Raw genomic sequence first — 15,853 nt, forward strand, 5'->3', positions numbered from 1 at the left:
GCTTCATCACAATTAACCAGGTGTGAGATAGTTTAGAGACTGAATTTGTCACCAAGTGGGTTTTTTTTTTAATTTTACTACTCTTATTTTTTTAATTTATTTATGATAGTCACACACACAGAGAGAGAGAGAGAGAGAGGCAGAGACATAGGCAGAGGGAGAAGCAGGCTCCACGCACCGGGAGCCCGATGTGGGATTCGATCCCGGGTCTCCAGGAATCGCGCCCTGGGCCAAAGGCAGGCGCCAAACTGCTGCGCCACCCAGGGATCCCACCAAGTGGGTTTTGACACCAACTTAAAAAAAAAAAAAGAAGTCTTCAAATTTCATAGCTTTGTGATTTTTTTTGAACTATAAAAAATTCTGAAAATGTGGGGAGAAGGGAAGAGAAACCACACTGAGGAGAGAAGAGGCTATGGGAGTGAGCTAAAATTTTTATTCCTTACAGCAAGAATAGACAAAGCTGAAAAGAAAATTATAAAGCAGGCCCCTATAGAGGGATATCCCCAAAAGAAGAAAACAAAACTGTTTTAACGTGGCTGTCCCTGTGGATAGTGGATGGACGACAAACATGAACCAGCAGACTATGATGATCTTGTTGGTTCTATTTCTTCTTTAACCATTTGGCAATATTATTCGACTTTTTTTTTATTCTAAAGAGCGTACACCAGGCCCAGAGTACCCAGGTATGCCAAGGAAAGATATTTAAATTTCAACCCTAAGTGATAGGAAGCCAACAAAAGTACTTAGGAGAGTGGTATGATGGAAATGTGCTTTTTAAAGAGGTCAGCAGGGTTGGCTGTATCACTCTTTAGGTCCTATGTGGAATCTAAATAAGTTGAACTTGTAGAAACAGTAGAATGGTGGTTCCCAGGGGCCGAGGAGTGGGAATGGGGGTGGGAAATGGGGAGATGCTGGTCAAAGGGCACAGACTTTCAGTGAGAAATAAATACACCACGGAGACCTAATGTAGAACATTGCAACCATAGTTAATAATGATGTACTTTATTCCTGACATTTGCTAACAGAGTAAATCTTAAGTGCTCTTATCACCTGCAAAAGAAAGGAAAAAAATAACTATGTGAGGGAGTGGATATTAGCTTGATCGTGGTAATCATCTTAACCATGTACACATTTATCAAAACATGTTGTACACTTTCAGAATATACAATTTTTTTAGGGTCAATCATACCAATAAAACTGGAAAAAAGTAAAGATTTTTTTTTAAGTGTATATCTAAGGCCTATAGGAGGAGTGGGGCATAGGGTGTATGGAGACTGGTCAGAGGGAAACTTGCCACATGCATGGTTTCCATAGCAGCACAGTTCAGAATCGATTTCACCTGCAATTTCGAGTTCCAGCAGGGAGGCTACATAAACTCACCCAAGCAGACAGCACACGATTACAGGCCTTTTCTTTTATTCATTAGTCCATCAGGTAGCTTTATCACCTAGGGATATGAAGACCTGCCTATGGCCCCATACTACACTCGGGCCCAGTATGGATGAATCGAGGAGAGAAACTTCCATTAGGAACTAAAGAGGACAGACACCTGAGGTTTAACAACCACATGATAGTGGTATGGACAGAATGAGGGTCTGGATGGCAACCACATGTCTCCTCTGGGGCCCTGCAAACACCTCCATGCCCAGTCCTCTGCTGGCACACACACGTGAGACTTGCAAGGGAGGTAATCCAGGTTGAACATACTCCGTCTTTGAAAACATCTGTAATTGGCAAATCATATTTTAAAAGATTTCTTATTAAATTTTATCCCACATGTTTATGGCAGGATGTATGGATGAAGAGAGGAAGAAACAGCTTCAAATAGTGGTTCTGTGTGTGGCTCGATGACATGACCAAGGACTCAGATTCTTTCGTGGTGCTCTGGCACCTTCAACAGCAATTTCATCCCCTGACGGACAGCAACAAGGCTCCACGGATCCCAAGTCACATCCTCACATGACAAGATCCAGAGGAACTCAAAAAAATCAAATGCTCTCACTTTTCCCCGGGACAAAGATATATCTCCTAGAACCATCCTTCAACAGACTTCCTCCCATTCCAAGCCCGGGGCTCATTCCTGGGAAAGGGAACAAGAAACACTTTAAACCAGTCAGGCCCACCCAGAGGTGTGGGCTGACTGGCTTCTCTGAAGCACATGGATGTTTGTAAGCAGAAAAAACTGAAGTACCAAAACAACAACAAAAAACAAAAACAAACAAACAACAAAAAAACTATAGTTCTGTAGGAGAGACAACAGGGGAATGATGCGGGATAGATACCCAGCAGCATCCATTATAACATCTAACACAAGTACTTCCAGACTTAGGAGATCAGGAAATCGGGCAGCCCCAGTGGCGCAGCGGTTTAGCGCTGCCTGCAACCCAGGGCGTGATCCTGGAGACCCTGGATCGAGTCCCACATCAGGCTCTCTGTATGCCTGCTTCCCCCTCTGCGTGTGTCTCTGCCTCTCTCTGTCTCTATGAATAAATAAATAAAATATTAAAAAAAAAGGAGATCAGGAAATCAAATTATATTAAATTAAAATTTTGGAAAAAAATAAAAATTAAAAAATTTAAAATTTTGGTCAAAAGGAATAGAGAAAATATTAAGTTCCTGATTTGAGGAGGTGAGGGTAAGGGAAAAAATGGCACATCAACTAATCTTCAACAAAGCAGAAAAGAATATCCAATAGAAAAGACAGTCTCTTCAACAAATGGTGCTGGGAAAATTGGACAGTAACATGCAAAACAATGAAACTGGACCAGTCTTAAACTACACAAAAATAAACTCAAAATAGATTAAAGACTTAAATATGAGACAGGAATCCATCAAAGTCCTAGAGGAGAACACAGGCAGCAACCTCTTTGACCTCAGCTGCAGCAACTTTTTGCTAACACATCTCCAAAGACAAGGGAAAGCAAAAATGAACTACTAGGACTTCATCAGGATAAAAAGTTTTTGCACAGCAAAGGAAACAGTTGACAAAACTAAAGGTAGCCTACAGAATAGGCTATTCGCAGATGACATATTGAACGAAGGGCTAGTGTCTAAAACCTATCAAGAACTTACCAAACTTAACACCCTTCCTCAAAAAAATCAAGTTAAGAAATGGACAGAAGACACGAGCATTTTTCCAAAGAACACATACACATGGCCAACAGACACATGAAAAAATGTTCAGTATCACTCAACATCAGGGAAATACAACTCAAAACCACAGATACCACCTCACACCAGTCAGAATGGCTAATGCTAACAACTCAGGAAACACAAGTCCCGGCAAGAATGTGGAGAAAGGGGAACCCTCTTACACTGTTGGTGGGAATGCAAACTGGTGCAGCCACTCTGGAAAACAGTGTGGAGGGTCCTCAAAAAGGTAAACATACAACCACCCTATGACCCAGCAGTTGTATCCAAAAGATATAAATGTAGTCATTTGAAGGGGCTCCTGTACCCCAATGTTTATAGCAGCAATGTCCACAATAGCCAAACCATGAAAAAAGCCCAAATGTCCATCAACTGATGAATGGATAAAGATGTGGTGATTATATACACACACACACACACACACACACGTATATATTTATGTTTACATATAGATAGGACTATTACTCAGCCAAAAAAAGAATGAAATCTTGCCATTTGCAATGTCACAGATGGAACTAGATTCTATTATGTTAAGTGAAATAAGACAGAGAAAGACAAATACCGTATGATGTCACTCATATGAGGAATTTAACCAAACAGATGAATATAAGGGAAGGGAAGGAAAAATAATAAAAACGGAGGGAGGCAAACCATAAGAGACTTGTAACTCTAGGAAACAAACAGGGTTGCTGGAAGGGAGGAGGGATGGAGGGATGGGGTAACTGGGTGATGGGCATTAAGGAGGGCACATGATGAAATGAGCAGAAGGTGCTTTATACAACTGATAAGTCACTACATTCTACCCCTGAAACTAATACTGTACTGTTAACTGACTTGAATTTAAAGAACATCTTGAAAGAAAAGGAAAAAATGCCAACAGGGAAGACATGAGACCCTCAAAAGAAGTATTTCCAGTCATCTCACCAAAATCTGGGGAGAACGCCTGCACTTTAAGAGCTCACTGGCATGTTGTATGACACTTTCAGAGATCTCAGGAATCCTCCAAAGATTTAGGAGTTGTCAGAAGGGTAGCAGGGCATGGTTAAATGAGTAAGTTAATAAAAAAATAATCACGGACAGCATGTATCAAGTACGTGCTCTGCATTAAGCACTTCACATACATTAACCCATGAAATGTTCATGAAAACTCAGTGAGAGGTTATTAGAAATGAGGAAAATGAGGCGCAGGTAGGTTACTCGCCCGATTTATAATACTACTAATGGGCAAAGCAAGACATGAACAGGTTTATGTGATTCTGAAGCTCATGCTCTTGATCACTCATCTATAATACCTAGTTTGTAGAGAAATCTAAGCGTTGACTAAGTAAGTGAAAGTATGTCCCACATCATGAGTTCTGAAGGATTCCAGCGCAGTTCTGGTCACTTGTTTTCCTCCATCATCAACTGATCAACCTTTGCCGAATACCCACCCAGACCTGAGAGTTCATCTAGGCCATCTGGCCAATCTGGGCCAGAATCCCCTACGCCTTCTGCCAAAATGTGGTCCACAGACCAGAGGCATTGGCATCGGTGGAAGCCTCCTGGAAATGCAAAATCTAAGGCCCCACCCCAAATCTATTAGATTAGCATCTGCATTTTAATAAGACTCTCAGGTGATTCAGATGCACCCTGAAGTTTGAAGTATTGCTGCACAGCATCCTGACACCTGGGCTCCTCTTTAATCTTTTCTCAGACAGCAGGTCTATAACCACACTGCTCTCATTCTCAGTAAATTATTACTAGAGCTCCCCTGATCATTCTACACCTTCCCCTCAGTCTGCCGTTTCAATAATAAACAACCCTTCAAATTTTGCAAACACGTATTTCATCTCCCCATAGTCCTCTCAAAGCTAAATACCCACATCCTCCAATATTTCCTAGATCATGCTGTTCGTGTCTCCCATCTCAGTGGTACCCAGTCTAAGATGTGTATCAGAATGACTTGAAAATATCCAAGGGTGGATCCCAGGAATCTATATTTTACATACTCCAGATGCATGGCTCTCAGGACTCAGGACCAACGCCCCACATGCCCTCATAGAGCTAAAGACGATGGTCAAGCCAAAGTATGTGCATTATTATGGCCCATGATCAGAACATACTATTTTAATTAGTGTAGCCTAAAATGTGGCCAGCTCTTTTGAGAGAGCCTCATCACAGTGAACCTCTACCAAGCTGGCTGATAACCAAAAATCCAGCATCTATTCTCCCCCTCCCCCCATGAGTTGTTTCAAAGTCAGGTTTCCCTAGTTCTATGCATAAGCTTCCTATTTTCCTGAATTTAGATTTAAAACTCTGTGCTTTGTCCTCTTAAAATTCCACTTGTTTTGAATCCTTGATTTGTCACTGCCGCTAGTTCTGGATCTTTATTCCATCCTTTATTGGAAAGCAATGAATGGACTCGGAAAAGTTAGACTCTAGAATCAGATGTGCTTGGATAAAATCAGATTTTGGAGACAAATGGCCCAAATGGCTATGTCCTTGTAACTTAAGAGGCCCGCTCAATGCCCAAGAAGCAACATTCAGGTAACATAATACCTGCTGGATGGATTAAGGAAATAGTGACTGATGGCACCGATACGGATAGGAGACTCGTTGGATACTTATCCAAGGGAGAACAGATGAAGGTCTGAGACGAGACTAGGTCAGGGATAAAGGAGGAGGATTTAGAGAGCTCTTTGAGAGGCAGAGACAACAAGGTGTATTGGGCAATTGCATGTCAGTGTAAGGAGGAGTGAAGAGTCATGATGACGCCCCTGTTTCCGGGCTGGGCACAGAAGAGGACGTGGCTGCTGAGAGCAGGGTCGAGTGCAAACAAACCACCTCAGCCCACCCACAGGACTGCCTGAAGGCTCCAGGGGGACAGGAGCACCCTCCCACACCCATGTGTTTGATTGAAACAGGACTGATAACCTTTATGCACCTAACTCAGTGGTGACACAGATAATCATCAATTACAATCTCTGGATGAACCTTGAAGACATGATGCTAAATGAAGTAAGCCAGACACAAACGGATAAATATTTTATGATCCCACTTATGTAAGAGACTTAGGACGGACAAATTCATAAGGACAGAAAGCAGAATAGTGTTGCCAGGGGCTGGGGAAAGGGAAGAATGGGGTGTTTGTGTCTAATGGGTACAGAGTTTCAGTTTGGGGTAATGAGTAAGTTCTGGAGTCAGGTGGTAGGATGGGAATGTACTTAATGCCACCAAACTGTACCCTTAAGAATGGTTACAGGGCAGCCCGATGGCTCAGTGGTTTAGCGCCGTCTTCAGCCCAGGGCCTGATCCTGGGGTCCTGGGATCGAGTCCCACGCCGGGCTCCCTGCATGGAGCCTGCTTCTCCCTCTGCTTATGTCTCTGCCTCTCTCTCTGTGTCTCTCATGAATAAATAAATAAAATCTTTTAAAAAATAATAATGGTTACAATGGAAATTCTTGTTATATTTTACAATAACAAAATGTTTTAAATGTAATCTCAAGTTATCAACCATCCATGTTGATCATTATTTTCCCTTTTTATCTGGTTAAGCTTAGTTGGGGAGTGAGGAACTGGCAAGTCCTCAGAGACTTAAATGTTCTGTTTAATCCACTGAGAAGTTACATCAAAGGCATCAGGGCATAAAAAGATGATTCAGAAAACAATTCTGTGGAAGCAAAATGTCAGCTGTTAATTATACCCCATTACGTCAAAATACTTTTTCCTCCTTCTGCTTGTATGTTTTTACTCTCGTCTCACGTCTTTCCATCACCTTGAATCAATCTCATTAGAATCTTCTGTTAAGTACTTTCAGCAGCTAGCCTAACATGAGGTGCGCACCGAAGTAAAAATAAGGCAAATCTTTATTGGGGCCGTAAATCGTACCTTGAAAAAAATGTTTCTACAAACTAAAATTTAAGATTTTAGATCCATGCAAGTGTTTTGAAATGAACAGCTGCTCCATTTAGAAATCCCCTGATGTAGCCTCACCCTGTGACGTGACCCCAAGTTTTGACCTATAATCACTGATGACTGCATCCCACCCTGAGAGCCTGATTTCGTAACCTGGAGTCCCGTGCGGGCATCAGGATTTTTATTTTTGTAAGCCAAGTTCCTCAGGTGATTCTAATGCTTTGCCTTGGCTTCGAACCAGTAACCAAGCTTTTTTTTTTTTAATTTTTTTTTAATTTTTATTTTATGATAGTCACACACACAGAGAGAGAGAGAGAGAGAGAGAGAGAGAGAGAGAGGCAGAGAGAGAAGCAGGCTCCATGCACCGGGAGCCTGACGTGGGATTCGATCCGGGGTCTCCAGAATCGCGCCCTGGGCCAAAGGCAGGTGCCAAACAGCTGCACCACCCAGGGATCCCAGTAATCAAGCTCTTAAGACAAATTCATTCTACCCTGAAAATGAGCGAGAGAGAGAGAGATAATGACCTAACCCAAAATATACAAGAGTGAGAAGACTACCAAAGCAGAAATTGATCTTAGAATCCTATTGTTTTACAACCTAGGAAGGAACATCGAGACCACTTGGCACGGTCAGGGGTTTTCAAAGCATGATCAGCATCAGCGGGAAATGTGTTAGGAATGCAGAATCTGAGGTGGAGCCCAGCAATCGGTCATTTAGTTATTTATCCAGCAATCTGTGTTTTAGGAAACCCTCCAGGAGATTCTGGTATCTGCTGAATTTTGAGGACCATTGTTCTAGAGCAGTGATGGGGGAGCTTTACAAAAATATCCCATCACTCCACAAAGATTCCGATTCAAGTATTTTTTTTTTTTTTTTAAATCTCCTCAGCTAATTCTAATGTGAAATCAGGGTAGAGAACTAGTTAAGTCCCACCCTGTACTGAGACAAAGAAGACCAGTTCAAGATTAGTTTGTCACCATCTGAACAAGAACCCAGATCCTGTGAATCCAAATTGAGCTCAGCGTCCAGTAAGTAATACTAAGTCCATTCCAGTATGGATGTAACTTATGACTCCTTCAACCACTCCATTGCTCCTTTACTTATGATAGTGCTCTGGCCCAGGAACTTGATCCTCTGCTTCTCTTGCCTATGTCCCTCATGGTGGATGGAGAGGCTTAGAAGAAAAACCACATCAAAATCAAGACAGGGTAAAAATTAAAATGCCAATCGCTCCAAAATAAAAACAGGAGCCTCACAAGCATTTACATAACATCCACATAATACATGAAACTTGTTAACATTTCAAAAGAGATTATGGACAGTGTTTTGCATTCCTAGGAGAAGGCAGCTCCCCAACAGATCATACAGGTCTTTAAGAAATCCCCAGTTCAGCCTTCTGGGTTTTGGGATGGCTGTTCTTAAATTATCACCGATGGAAGCCTGTCAGATATTTTAGCCAGGTTTCAGTTAAAAGTAACCTAAAATCTTGCTCAGCAACACATTTCAGTGATCAAACGTTGAAGTGGAGCTTCCCTTATAGCAGTTTTAACACTGGACCCACCTGCAGTGAGATGGATTGACTATGCTCTTACTTGAAAGCCAATACCCTCTACTTCTCAGGGGACGTGATATGCTTCAATATCCCACTGGTTTCACTCCTGAAAAGTCTTTAAAACGCAGGCAGTAAAGCTTTCGTCACAGTTGAAAAGAGAGTAACTGATTTCAGCCTTTGTGTTGCGGGACAGGCTACCAGCTCCTATTTGTGGCTGCAAGCCCTGGAGCCCGACTCCAGTAAGCTCACTTAGAGGCTGGAGGCTACAAGGCGCCAGGGCCCCGCACGCCCAGGGCCTTAGGAACCAGAGAGGTGCCAGGGACGGCGCCAGGGATGCAGGCCTCTAACCCCCTAACGGGCCACCGACCAACTCGGCCGCTGCCTCCCCCTCTCCCTCCGCTCAAGTTGGCAGGGCCAGGCCCCATCAAGGGCCCAGCTCTTTGTTCCCGTCCGACGAAGGGCACTGGAAAGGGTTAGCACCCCGGGGTGGGGTGGGGACACAGAGCAGGCGACAACGGCCCCGTTAGGACCCCCGTTACTACCCGACCCAAGGCTCCACAGCAAGGGGCCAGGCCGCACCTACCTTGCGTGTGAACCGCCCTCACCCGGAGCCGGACACAGCAGGCCTTCAGTAAGTGTGTTCATTTGAAAAAACTAAACCCTGGCAAAACCCATCTTCCCGCGCGGGGTCCGCAGCTCACTGTCACCAGGCCAGCTGCTGCGTAGGAACAGGGCACCTGTGCGGCTCAGTGGGCTAAGTGTCTGCCTCTGGTTGTGATCCTGGGGTCCTGGTCACAGTGCGCTCTCTCTCTCTCTAAAACAAAAGCTTTAATAATAATAATCGTTCCTAGCACACCCTATTTTTTCCCCAGCTTACTTCTAACAGGTCTGGTCATGTTTTCTCTTCAAGTTCTGTTAACTCCCCACCTTCCAGGGCCTTGCCCTGCCTCCAGTGCTCGCCCCTCAGCCCACTCGCCTCTGTAAGTAGCAGCAATAAAGGGGGGTCTGGGGAGGTGGAGAGAAAACTTGAGTAACTGGAGGGATGTAAGGAAACAACTGCTAGGTCAGAGGGGCTGAATTTGCTCCCCGCCCATCGTCCTCAAGGTCACAGAACTTTCTGGTAGCAGAACTAGCACTCAGTTGGCCTCCTCCCTGTCTTTGCCCAGTCCTTCCGCGACCGTGACGCCATCCACGCGTTTATGCGGAGTCTTCGTGGCTTGTTGCTAAAGTGACCTTGTTACCTAGGCACAACTTTTAAAACTTAACGATAATGCTAGTTTCCTAAAAAATTAAATTCTACTGGAAGTTACTGCAGCATCTGAAAGCACCAGCGTCATCATGACATTCAGCAGTACGTGTACCACAAATATATTTTTGTAGAACAGAATCCAGCAATAGGTCTTAAAAGTCTACACACACTTTGACCCAACAATCTCAGGCCTAAGAATTTATATGAATTATCAGTTATGTAAAGACCCCACAAGGTACTTAGTGCAGCATTACCCATCACAGTGAGAACCCAGAAACAACGTAAGCACCCAACAACGGGGAAGAGGTTAAATCAAACAGGACGTCCTTACAACGTAGTATCATGCAACATCACAACTGTAGATGAAGTGGCACATGACATGGAAACATGTCAATATATTTACATTACATTCTGTGAAAACGAAGATAACATTTTTTTTGTGGAAAAAAAATGCCCAAGGATTGAAAAAAATAATAGTACAGTCTATCCATGAAATTAGTAATAGTAGCAGCTATCTCTGGGTGGTTAAATTATGGAGAATTTTCACTTTCTTAACTGTCTCTAAGTTTTCTAAAAAAAAAAAAAAAAAAGCATGCTGGATTTTAAATCATAACGAATTCCAAAACAAATGTTATTTTTAATTACCTTAAGACATAGCAGTACGATGAAGCTATTGGAAAATGTAGGATACATTTCCTATAGAAATCTCTTGAAATTAGCCCAAACGGCCAGTTCACGTCTTACAATTAACACTTGATTACAAACCTCACCTGGATTACAAACCTCACCTTTGCCTAGAAAGGTCAAAAGTGGATAGAAATTCCATTTAGCTCCAAGAGCAACTTTATCCTCAGCATTCCAATTCTATATACAAGCAAATTTGAGGCACTTTAAATTTAAAAAATGTTTTTTCAAGTAGTTGGCGGTACTTTTTGTCAAAACAACAAAAACCTGTCATTATTAGATGCTGTTGACAATAAAAACCTGTCACTATTGGCTGCTGATCATTAATTTCTAACATTTGTGAAGAAATGTTGTAAATAACCAGAGACCATTCTCTAGCTGTTTTTCCAAATACTGAATTTCAGAACCAGTAATTAAGATTTGCAAGAACTGGTTTTGGTCAGAAAAATCAGCAATCATCATTCCAGGATACCGAGCACATTTCAGAGCTAACAAGGTCTACGTGACCTCTCCCCCCAAAAGTCTTACGAAATCATTAAAAAACCTAACTACCCCTGTAAAGCTAATATCCAGCCTTTCTAGTTGTGCCTTACACATAAACATGCACATTTGGCAAATGGTAATTTTTTTACTTGCACATTCAGCAACATGCAACAACGCCTTCTGGTAGTGTAAAAAAAAAAAACACATTTCAACACATTCTAAATTTTTTTCTTGAAAACTGAAAAATACAAGCAGTTTTGTCTCTGATTCTGTACGTACAGTGGCTCATTTAAATTAACTAGCTCCATACTACTTAAAATTCTAAGTTACTCCTATTATCCCAGCTGCAATTCTCATTTATAAAAACTGAAATGTAGGAAAACAAAAATACTCTCCCTATACACACACACACAAAGTTCCGGGACGTGAATGTGTTAAGTAACCACACTGTAGTAACCATTTCACAAAATATGAATCATCACAACTGCACACCTTCTCCTTACCTGTGATGTCAGTTGTGTCTCAAAGTTTCAAGGGAGTAGACAAGAAATGCCTATTTCAGTGAAACAGCTTTTTTTTTTCTTGGATATGGATAAGCTATGTAACATAATAGAACTGTTTTAGCTGTGGTATTGGTGAGGACTGTAATCTTTTTAAAGGAAACTTTTTAGACAGGTAAAAACATTCCGAAAAAAATCCATCAATCTCTGACTTGATGATTCATAACCAAGAAATACTGCCTACTCCAGTTTTGAAAATTTTCGTTTTCTGACAAGGACATAAATTTTAACTGCAACTCTAGTATAATTTCCTATTTTAAAATACGTCACGGTTTTTTTTTTAAGATTTTATTTATTTATTCATGAAAGGCAGAGACACAGGCAGAGGGAGAAGCAGGCTCCATGTAGGGAGCCTGATGTGGGACTCGATCCGGGGACCCCAGGATCACGCCCTGGGCTGAAGGCGGCGCTAAACCGCTGAGCCACGCAGGCATCCCATGACATCACTCTGTTGATTCAAAAACTGGCCCCAGAACAGGGAGGCCAGGGGAGAGTGAAGCAGGCCACGCCACAGTGGTGGGCGAGGAGAGCGCTCCTGAGCAACAGGAGATCACCTCTGCACACACGCACAGGCCAATCTTCTTTATAAAGAGGCCTCAACTGCGTTCAGATGGTCTCCACGACGCCTTACTCTCTCCCAAGGCTACGCTCTTGAAATGGCTCCCTCTACAGAACGATGAGCTTTCCAAGGAAAGTGGAGGGGGCGTGGAGCCGCCCACTGCACTGTTCCGTTTAGCGAGTGAAGGAGCAGTCAGGTCCTCTAGTCAGGTCTTCTCAGGGACCTCCTCCGACATCCTTCTGAAAATGCGACCTGCCCCTGAACTGTGAACGCTTATCTGGGCACATCTCAAAAAACCTAAACTGACTTCTGATACACAAATGCTGCCTAAATGGAACATCACACACAATGTTTGAAATATTTTATTAGGAAAGCACCTGATAGTTGTATCAGATCATATAATCACACAATTTTAATGTGGTCTGAAGACATCCATTAAAGTATGGATTTCTTATTCATTCACCATATCATGTAAGCACCTACTAGTGCTAGGGACTGGAGGGGCAGGCGAAGCAGGAGATCCTTGCTCTCAGAGAGCTTACATCCTAACAGGAGGGCAATATTAAAGAAATGTTTGTGTTTCTCATACTGTCTGACCCAGCCCGAGGAGGTCATGGACAAAATGGTAAATGTTTAAGGGGAAGTAGAATGGTGCAGGCAGACGGATCCTTGGGGGGGGGAAAGGACTCTGTAGGTTCAGGGAATGAGAAGTCCAGAGCAGTTGGAGCACCAAGGGTGAGGAAGAGTCAAAGAGATGAGACAGACGAAGGGGCATGATGGCCACAATCCTGGAGACCATGGAGGGTCTCGCACTTCCACCGGGAGCCAGTGAGACATTGAAGCAAGGGGACAGCCTGACCAGACACGCACTTGGAATGAGACTAGCATGGCCACGCTACTCTCCGCACGACAGAGGCAGTAGGCAGTGCAAGCTACGACTGGACACAGACCACTTCTAAAGCCTGCCACGGCGGAGAACAAAAGTGATGGGGAATTCAAGAGACAGGAGGCAAAATCAACAGACCCTGATGATTGAACCTGAGGCTCCTGTAAGACCATCATTGTGCAGAAAACCAGGAGGGGACATACAGGTCTGGAGCTCAGGGAGATGTGTTGAGGCAGGAATCAGGTGCATTCAGGCGGCAACCAAAGCCAGAAAGGGCTAGACCAACCCAGTGAGAATAAACCAAACCATGAGAAACACATATATTTAAGAATGAGCAAAGTGCCGTGAGCTGGGGGAGAGGGAACGGGGAGTTACCAATAACAGACTTTCAGCTCAGAATGTTGAAAAGTTGTGGAGATGGATGCGGACGATGGTAGCGTAACCGTGTGAATGTTTTCAGGCCACAGAACACCTAAGAGGGTGAAAATGCTGTATTTTATGATACATACATTTTATCACAATTTAAAAAAAAAGGATGAGATACTTCCCTGTTATTTTTGTACCTTTTAAAGAATTTGTTAATCTTTTACTAGTGAAAAATCAGGATAAACGGTACAGGGAGTGTAAGAGAAATCGGTAGAGGAACAGGGCCTGGCAAAGGAGATGGAACAAGAAAGGCCAAACAGGTTAGTAGAAAACCTAGAGTTATGGTCCGGACACTAAGGAGAGCGCTGCTAGGGGGAAGCATTCCACCGCTCTTAATGGTGCAGAGAGTTCGGTCCAATAAAACCACGAAAGAACCCACTGGTTTCAGCAACGTGGAGGTCAGCCTTGGAGACGGCTGTTGGCAGTAGAAGCCGAGGAGGAGGAGGAGGATGAAGAGAGAAGGGAGCAAACAGGACCCCGAGCGCAGACAGCAACAGATGCTTTTAAAAACTGTGTTAAAATCGCATCGTGCACAATCAGAAAAACATTCATTTCAGTGGAAAAGCAACTTTCGGTGAATAATCTCCATCATATCTGCAATTTATAGGTTACAGAACTTTCCCCACTATGCGTGGGTGAGGAAGGGTAACTGTAAATCATTCTCTTCATTTTATGGGCGGCAAAGGTGAACCACAGAAAAATTTCTCTGGGAAAATTGACAAGGAATTGAAGTTCATCAAATAAATATCTTCACTGATTTTTTTTTTAAGGTAGAAAAATACAATGTACTGTGTTAAGAAAGCAATTTTACTCTTATAGCCACATGTTGGAGAAGTCTAAAATTTTAAGGCTACTAAGTCTATTAATTTTTGGTACATGTCCAGTGGAAGATGCCATATGTTCCAGTTACATCCTGAAGATGCCAAAGTCAGTCTTCTGGATTGGTGCGTTGAGGGCTGCACTAAGACTGAGACCCAGGACCAGTCTGGTGTCCACTGGATCAATAATCCCATCATCCCATAGCCTGATAAAAAGAACAAAACACAAGTCATTAGGAATCTATCACCAAATTACCATTTACACAATTTATGCCCAGAGCTGCGGAGGTTATTCCTCAGGTACCATAGGGACCTACTTTGGTGTGCTACATTCTCACGACTGAGGCCACACTCAAAGGAGGAGGAGAGAGAAAGGAAAATGACAGCACTTTCATCCCAGGCCCTCCCAGCACATCAGGGTGAGCTTCTGACTTTGGGAACTGCTTCAAGGAACCTCAAAATAATCCTTGATTTTAAAACATTTTTACTTATTCCAGGAAAATGCCTACTGTGCCTCTTCTGTCCATACTCGGGTACAAGTTGCCGTGTTCCTGGTAGTAACACGGAGAGGCACATGAACCCAAGTAATAATCTTAAACCAAAGTCTCTATTGGGAAAGGTGTATCTCCCCCAAACTCCCAAACTTTTAAGAAACTATGAAAATTACTGATTAGACTCCACTACATTTTCTTAATAAATGACCTTCCGTATATGTTCTTTATTTTTTGCTACAAGAGGAAAACAAGTTGTCACTTGAAGTTGCTTACAAAAGAAACTCTGAGGTAGGAATGTGTTTGCTTTTCACTGACAACCTCAATTTTATAAAGAAACACGAATGAGAAATACTGTTTTTTAAAGGTCATTAAGTAGGTGGCAGTTTGGCTTTCTTTAAACAAACTGTCTTCAGTATCTGGACAATAGCATCAATTATTAAACCATACTTACATCGACAGGCCATGAATCAAATCTTTGCTCATAAAACATTCATAATAGGGACCCTGAAGTATCAACAGCCCATAAGGAAAGGCCACGGTTGCCATGCATGACCAGGTCGATTGATGACACTCCCTTCTGAAGCCTACAGCAGAATAATACAGCAGGCACAGTGATGCCAGGGCTGCTTCGGGGTGGTCATTAAAAAGACCGCTCCAGGTAAGAGGGGTAAAAGGACCTGATCAAATGCCTGAAAAAGTTCTGATTATAAAAAGAAGTTAGCAGAAGAAACCAGGCATGTACATGAAGGATGGAGAGAAACCCAGGTCACAGTAGCTCATCACGGACGAGCTCTCTGAAAAGATGGTTCCAACCCAATGGTCAGCAGAGCCCAAGTAGACCAGAATTTTATTGAGAAGCTAAGATTTATTCAACCCGACAAAGGTGTCATAAACTGGCTTGAAAATCCTTTCAATTTGAAAGAAAATTGTTGTCCCTGTGCTGCCAAGGGTTTCCACAGAAGGGTTCAGCATCTTTGGGTTATAGAGGAAAACCTTAGTGTCTGATATTTGTCTCCAAAGATAAATCTACCCAGGCCATTTGCTCTTCTGCCTTGAATACAGTCCATTAAAATAATACTAACACAAGTATGAAAATAA

At 42.8% G+C, this 15,853-nt stretch overlaps 1 protein-coding gene across 2 annotated transcripts in view; it reads right to left on the bottom strand.

Annotated features, from left to right (window-relative positions):
* Window positions 1-12,477: 12,477 nt before the first annotated feature.
* The window catches only part of MCCC2 (methylcrotonyl-CoA carboxylase subunit 2), a 69,289-nt gene continuing 65,913 nt past the window's right edge, over window positions 12,478-15,853 (bottom strand). For both annotated transcript variants that reach the window (XM_055331635.1, XM_055331634.1), the window contains exon 17: window positions 12,478-14,467. In XM_055331635.1, coding sequence (XP_055187610.1) covers window positions 14,350-14,467 — 118 coding nt within the window. In that variant the 3' untranslated portion in view covers window positions 12,478-14,349. The remainder of the gene's footprint in view (window positions 14,468-15,853) is intronic.

The sequence above is a fragment of the Nyctereutes procyonoides genome, unplaced genomic scaffold (assembly GCF_905146905.1).
Source record: "Nyctereutes procyonoides isolate TBG_1078 unplaced genomic scaffold, NYPRO_anot_genome, whole genome shotgun sequence".
Classification (NCBI taxonomy): Eukaryota; Metazoa; Chordata; class Mammalia; order Carnivora; family Canidae; genus Nyctereutes; species Nyctereutes procyonoides.